Below are 7,805 nucleotides of genomic sequence, written 5' to 3'. Positions count from 1 at the left end.
ATTGTGAGTCTTCCAACTTTGTCATTCTTTTTCAAGACTGTTTTGGCAATTTTGAATTCCTTACATTTCTATATGAATTTTAGAATCAGCTTGTCAATTTTTCCCACGAAGCCTGCTGGGATTTTGATAGGGATTGTATTGAAAAAGTAGATCAGTTTGGGGAATATCACCTCTATCTTAGTTCTTTTGGGCTGCTTCACAAAAATACCGTAGACTTACACCACATTTATTTTTCACAGTTGTGGAGGCTGGAAAGCTCAAGATGAAGGTACCAGCAGATTTGGTGTCTGGCAAGGGCCTGCTTCCTTTCATAGATGAGCATTTTCTCACTGTGTTCTCACATGGTGAAAGGACAAGCTCTCGAGTCTCTTTTTATAAGAGCATAAATTATGTCAATGGGGCTCCACCCTTATGACCTAAGTACTTCCTAAAGGCGCCATCTGCTAATACCATTACATAGGGTATTAGGATTTCAACATAGAATTTTGGGGGTTACTAACATTCAGTTCATAATACCATCTTAACAATGTTAAGTCTTCCAATCCATGAATATGGGATGCCTTTCCATTTATTTATGTGTTTAATTTCTTTCAGTGATGTTTTGTAGTTTTCGTTGTACAAGTCTTGTACTACTTTTGTTAAATTTATCCCTAAGTATTTTATTGTTTTTTATTTCATTTGTAAATGGAGTTGTTTTCTTAATTTCATTTATGGATTGTTCTAGCGACTTTTTAACGGAGTGATATTCATACTTTGTTACTTCATTTTTGCCTCTCAAAGATCCATCAATCTCAAGTAATTCTACAAGTAAAAAGAAACCTGAGTCTACCACTTGCAACTTAGTCAGAGACACAACCAAGGCGGGAATTGACCATGATGCTCTAGTTTCATCTCCGCTTCTTGTCAAAGATGTCATTTGTGACGATGATAAGGGAAAAATCATGGAAGAAGTAATGAGAACATATGTAAAACAACAAGAAAAACTGAACTCAATTTTGCAGAAGAAGCAACAACTTCAGATGGTAAAATTGTTATCTAAATGATAATCCATTATGAAAAGATACTTTTGCACATTCTTAAGAAAAGTCAAGATGAGGTGCTGCAAATGTATTTAAAATTATTCAGAGTTTTACACTCAATAAGCAGTTTTAATATACTCTAAAATTTTTAGAGAAAATGGTTTTTCAATATAATTACTTCTATACGGAACTGATATGACAGCTGAATTTTAGATATTTTTTGTCCTATTTCTTCCTGAATTGAAATTTTTAACATGATGGAAATAAAGTAAAAATTGTATTCATTCTTTATATTACAGGAAGTTGAAATGTTGAATAGTTCAAAAGCTATGAAAGAACTGACTGAAGAACAGCAGAATTTACAGAAAGAGCTCGAATCTTTGCAGAATGAACATACTCAAAGAATGGAAGAATTTTATGTTGAACAGAAAGACTTAGAGAAAAAATTAGAGCAGGTAATGAAGCAAAAATGTACCTGTGACTCAAATTTAGAAAAAGACAAAGAGGCTGAATATGCAGCACAGGTAAGAATTACTCAGTTTGTATGATGTTGCCCTTTTAATGTGAAAATTGAAGACTTATCTATTAAAGAAATTACTTTTTGTCAAGCTCCTTGGGCTAGATTTCAAAATAAATATTTCTGTTAAATATGACTTTATGCTGTGTCATCCAAGATGATTTTTTGACCTTGATTGCTTTATTAAACTTTTATTGGGTTTCTGTAGTTTAGTTGCTCAAATTGCTAATCTCTAGCTATCTGCATATCATGTTATTTTAATGTAGCATAGGGGTTTCAAATCAACAACTTAACAAACATTCCCTGTTGCCTACTATGTTCAAAAGCACTGGAGCAAAAATGCATAGTAGCTCACAACTTGGGGAAGATGAACAAATAACTCTTAGCAGGAGCAGGCTGTGATGAGAGGTACACTAAAGCATGAGGCAGGAGGATGGGGCTCTGGGTATTCAGTTCTCCTGACCCTTTGTTTTTCCCTCAATTTAATGTCATGTTAAAGTGAGGTTATAGTACTAGATATTCAAGTGATTGTAGTATGTGTGAAATAGTTCATTTTGTAAAAAATAATTTGAAAGTAAGTCTTTGCCTTGATGTGAGGATTAAACGGAAAAACAAAACTGAATGAAAACTGACACAGTCTTTTAAATCACACAGTTGTCAGAACTGAGACAGAGATTGGACCATGCTGAGGCCGATAGGCAAGAACTCCAAGATGAACTCAGACAGGAACGAGAGGCAAGACAGAAGTTGGAGATGATGATAAAAGAGCTAAAGCTACAAATTTTGAAATCATCAAAGACTGCTAAAGAATAGAAACCTTTAAAGAGATTCATCTGTGTATTCCGGACAGGGCTTATTTTTGTTTGTTTGTTTGCTTTGGTAGTTGAATTTTGAACAACTTGTCTGCATGAGGGTCACTTGGCATTCTATCCATTTGTTGATCAGAGAAAGTGAAGAGATTATATATTAGTACATAAATTTTTACATTTTCCAAATGAATGAAAATGTATGTTTCTTTGTACTTTTTTTTTCAACCAGCTTAGTAACAATACTATATGGTTTCAACTATTAGATAATCTGCCTATATTTCTAATGCAGATTTAGCAGTTGTATACTTTTTAAAAGCTGCATTGTGTGATGGAAAATAGTTGTGGTCAATTTTGTTATCCATATTAGACAATTTTTAGATACAATAGTGGCTTCGTATTTCAGATATATAGAGCTGCTCAAGGAGTTCAATGTCCATTTTTTTCATTAACATAATCTCCTTTCTAAGTTGATATACTCATTATTATTTGCAAAATTTGCTTTTATTTTGTTCATATTGTGGAATGAGTTTTCACCAGTTCTCTTCCTTTTAGTGTCTCCTAAGAGACATTTTGTCAAAAGAGGAATTTCACTGATGAGGTTGTAGCACACCCCATGGGCATAATGGGGACGGATAACCTGCTTTGTTGTTATATACTGCTGCTAAACAACAGGAAGCAGTTGTAGTTTGTTTTTTGTTTTAAATGTGGTTATAGTTAGAAAAATTTTTTTATGTAGCAACTTCAGAAGCGGAAATAAAATGTAATAATTTTTGAACTTTTATGTTGTTAATAGTGGTGTGAAAGTATTAATGTTCTTGAGGAAAACTGATAACCATTGATGTACACCAGTTTCTATACAATCCATAATCCTCTGTACAGTTTTTATATGTAGTTATGAGTCTTACTGACATTTATATAATGGATATGTTTTCCTTAATGGATTTGTTTTCCTTTAAATTGTAAAATATTAAACACCTTGAAGGTTATTTTGGACTTTTGTATGTTTAAATGTTAAGTCTTACCAAATTTGCACGAATGGACCATTTTCAATACTACTTAATGTCAAAATCAGGAATTTAAAGTCAATTGATAGTGTATGATAGGTTAATATAGGGAAGTTTAGTTATCTGCTACTAAAAGTTTTTAGATAATATTTAGCAGACAAAGGAATTCCATAGTTTGGGGTAAGGGCAACATATTCTGCACTTTTCTTTTTCTTTTGCACAGAAAAGTCTGTCATTCTTTAATGGCAAATTTCATATTAGTTAATTCTTGGCTTAAAAGATACTAGGTAAAATTTTTGGTGTGCATTTTGTAAAGGAAGGATTCTTAAGCTACCATTAATTGACATTATTATCCCATGAATTTTATGTTTATGTTCTCACATAAGGTACTGTATGAAATTAGTTGAGAGCTGAATTTATTTTTAAAATAAATCAGCTATGGTTAAGGTTATATTCCCCACGTAGATGATAGAGACTCTAATGGTATAAAACTTCAAAAATCAGTAGGTTATCATTTAACCAGTTATTTTCATATTTTGCTTGACGGTACTTATATAGCCTAAAAGAATTCTCATACTTCACAAAGTATAGTTTCTTTTCTCTAGGGTATGATCTAAATGCGTATTTTCTATTTTCCATTTAAATTTTACTGTATTAACCCTACGACTTAATTTGTCAATTCTTGGAAACTCCTTAAGGAGGAACAAATGTTAAAAATAACATCCTCTCCTAATACCTTTTATTTAGATCTGGAGGAAAAAAAATCACAAAGACTTTTTATGATACGGTTTCATTTTAGTTGTGAATTAGTTGTGTCACAGCTAAGCTTTTTGGGAGATAAACTGAAGCTCCTATAATTTCACTTATTTTTCTAACTCACTCAAAATCTTTCTACTTATGTTACTCAGTAAATGATAAGCCAAGTTTCATCCCAAAACTTCTATAATAAATTGCCTAATCTTTGAAATATGTTATTTTAAAATTTTACGCAGTGCTTAAACACCTTTAAATTATCATAAATTCTTAATTTAGAATTGAGTAAAGAAATATTTTTTGTAGTCCTTCACATAAGGAAAACTTGCCACGTGAAAATTGTAGTCTTCATTTTCCAGAAGATACATTGATGTGCCATAGGTTTCTGTCTGACTTCCTTGGAAGTAGTTTATTAGTCAATTGTAAATATTATATCTATTCTAGTTAAAAGTAATTTTAAGTTAAACTGCACCACATAGCTCGAAAATAGAGATTTTGTAATACTTTAAAGGTGGCCTCTGCTAAAATATCTTATCCATATAAACTTATTCTTGTATTTTTTGCATGCTCATTTTGTGTGTTGGTTGCTAGCTTAAAGTTTGTTTTGATGTTAGTTTTTGTGTGCCAATTCATTAGGCAAGGAGATTTTTTCTCAGACTTCGTAGTATTGTTCTTTTCAGAAAAAAAATAAAAATATTTACTTAAAAAAGCTGCATTCAAGGAACGGCCTATCAAAAATGCTAGAGGATCTTTAGAAGGAAGAAAAGATAGAATACTAGCTTACTGGGTGATGGAAGATGTTTAATTTGGGTGATGATGGTTTCTGTACTCTAAACTTTATGAGAAAAAGGTACCAAATGTATCAAGGTAGTAAATGTAAAACCTGCTGTCATTGGGGAAGCTCTAAACCACCCTGATTTCACAGATGCAACTTGTAACACTATGAAGGGACGTGACCAACAGCGTAAGTTTGGCTTGTGCTTTAGTTTTGTAAAGCATATTTTTTTTGCTTGAATTCCTGTGTCCATGAGAGTTAGGATGTTTTATGCTTCTTGAACTACTTTTATAACATATTTAATATATTACCAGTTGAGAGAGAAAATCATTTGTACATAATTGAATTAAAAACCAGTTACTAAAGTAGATGAAATAGACTGAGTACAATGATATTTGCAGGTTATCCATATATTTTAGACGTCTTGATGGAACAATTTATTTGCACATCAATGGCTTCTGTTTGAAGGAAAGTAAAGTGATAAGGAAACTCCAGTAATAGGAAACATGCTCAAGGTATTTCCCTAAAATTAATTGTAAAGCTGGTGCTGAAGGTTTTTGATCAGCTTCTAAAATTTTGTTCTCAATGACTTATGTTTTGATTGCTTAGGGAAGAATCCACATTTTTGTTTGCTCTTATGCATTTAATATGCACGACAGGACATTAAAAATTAATATAATGAAAAATTGTGCTCATACTGTACATCTATTTCTGTGCTTGGAACTACTTGTTAATAGTTTTTATTGAAGCTGTCAGCAATAAGGGACACATTACTGCTGTATTACACATTGTGGGGTTGAATAAACAGCTTAAATTTTTTTTCTAGTATAGGATACTTCAGCATTTCCATTATTGGAAGAAATTTGTATAGGTATTCTATATTGCATCTTGTTTAAAAGGACAGTCTTTTTTTGTAAAATCTTTCCATTTTAAATGGCTTCTAAACTACATAATGCAATTTGGAGCCTGTTTCTTTAGTAATAGAATTAAATGTCTTATATAGTGCTACTGGTTTTAAATTACAAAGCTATCAAATGTAAAAACTGAAATTTAAAATTAAGCCCAGAAAACAAAATAGTGTATTTAGTTGAATGTAAAAGAAATTTATAAGAGATTTCCTTCCATATAGATACCTCACTTGAAAATAAAGCACAGCGTACTTAAGGTAGTTCTAGCAAAAAAGTCCTACTAAAAGAATTGCTAAATATAGGTCAACTTTTGGGAAATTTAGTTTGGAAGAAATAAAATAGACTTGCTTTTAACCATCCTGTTAGAAATATTTGTTTATCCTGATAATTTTAAGCCAACACAGTAGTCCTAAATTATTTCTGAATTTCTAATCTCTGAAGGCAGTAGATGAAGTATCTATTCTGCAACTCTTGAAATTTTTGACTACATTGACCATAATTCAATTTAAAATTTTGCCAATGATGTACAGTTTTATGGTTAAAATTGCTGTGGTTGGTTGCATTACATGACACACAGAACTGTCCTCTACCTCACGTGAAATAAATATTTTATATGGTTTTACTATAAAACAAGACTCATCTATTTGGTCACTTAGTTTACAAATTTTGAATTATATTTATTGAAACATGACATACTGTGCTCTTAGCTTATACCTCAATTGTATTTTGTGCTGTTTTCCATTTTCATGCCTTGTAAATAACTTGTATAGATTGTGGATTAAATTCCAAATAAAAACTTTTAATGCCAATGAAATTGATTCAAGCCATCTTAGTGTCCTGTGTGAGCTCAACTTTCTTGTCCCTTAAGATTATTTTCTCCTTTTGTTCCTTTAAAGTCTATTATTCATTACACACTAAGTGATTAACTTGAGAAACCTTTTTTAAAAATTTTAAAATGTGAGATTGTATGCCATATTTCAGGTGGTGAACATACTGGCATTTTGTGATTATTCTCTTTCATGGTACTTGGACTCTTTATCATCTTTCCCTTACCCTGTACCCTTACCTCTGGTATTAGTTATCTATTACTGCATAACAAGTTACTCTAAAATTTAGAAGCTTAAAACAACAGATAACTCACACAGTATCTGAGAGTCAGAAATCCAGGAGCAGATTAGCTGAGTGTGATGGCTCAGGAGCTCCTCTAAGGGTGTAGTTATGATGTTACCTGGGGGCTGAAGCCATCTGAGAGCTTGATGGCTGGAGGATCTGCTTCCAAGCTCACTAACGTGGCTGTTGGTAGGCACTCAGTTCCTCACTCTCTCGACCTGTCCACATAGCTCTCCACAACATGGTGGATGGCTTCCCTCAAATGAGTGATCCAACGGAGAGAAAGTGATGCCACAATTTCTTTTATGACCTAGATTCATAGTCACATAGTCTTACCTTATCCTGTTCATTAGAAATGAGTCACTAAGTCCAGCCCATACTCAGTTGGAGGGAATTATGCAAGGGTATGAATACCAGGAAGCAGGGCTCATGGGGCCATCTTAAAGTCTGGTTACCATATCCTTGAAATTTTAATTTTTTTGTGACAAAATATACATAAAATTTACTGTTTTAACCATATTTAAGTGTATAATTCAGTGTCATTAAGTACATTTGCAATGTTGTGTAACTGTCACCACGATGTCCAGAACTTTTTTCATTATCCTAAACAGATACTCTACCTATTAGACAATATCTCCCTATTCCCCCTCCCTACCAGCCCTTGATATCCTGTATGCTACTGACTCTGAATTTGCTATTCTAGGTAACTTGTATAAGTGAAATCATAAAATACTACTTTTTTTGTATCTGACTTCTTTCACTTAGCATTATGTTCTCAATGTACATCTATGTTGTAGCATATATCAGAATTTCATTCCTTTTTATGGCTGAATAATACTCCATTGTATATATGTATGCCACATTCTGTTTCATCCATTCATCTGTTGATGACATTTGGGTTGTTTCCACA

At 32.4% G+C, this 7,805-nt stretch overlaps 1 protein-coding gene across 1 annotated transcript in view; it reads left to right on the top strand.

Annotated features, from left to right (window-relative positions):
• Window positions 1-6,593, top strand: part of SKIL (SKI like proto-oncogene) — a 25,649-nt gene extending 19,056 nt beyond the window's left edge. The window contains exons 5-7 of the mRNA XM_046658964.1: window positions 781-1,022; window positions 1,319-1,543; window positions 2,191-6,593. Of these exons, the coding sequence (XP_046514920.1) occupies window positions 781-1,022; window positions 1,319-1,543; window positions 2,191-2,349 (626 nt within the window). The 3' untranslated portion in view covers window positions 2,350-6,593. The remainder of the gene's footprint in view (window positions 1-780; window positions 1,023-1,318; window positions 1,544-2,190) is intronic.
• The last annotated feature ends 1,212 nt before the right edge of the window (window positions 6,594-7,805 follow it).

The sequence above is a fragment of the Equus quagga genome, chromosome 4 (assembly GCF_021613505.1).
Source record: "Equus quagga isolate Etosha38 chromosome 4, UCLA_HA_Equagga_1.0, whole genome shotgun sequence".
Taxonomy (NCBI): domain Eukaryota; kingdom Metazoa; phylum Chordata; class Mammalia; order Perissodactyla; family Equidae; genus Equus; species Equus quagga.
The sequence above is the reverse complement of the archived record's forward strand: the minus strand, read 5'-3'. Positions and strand labels throughout refer to the sequence as shown.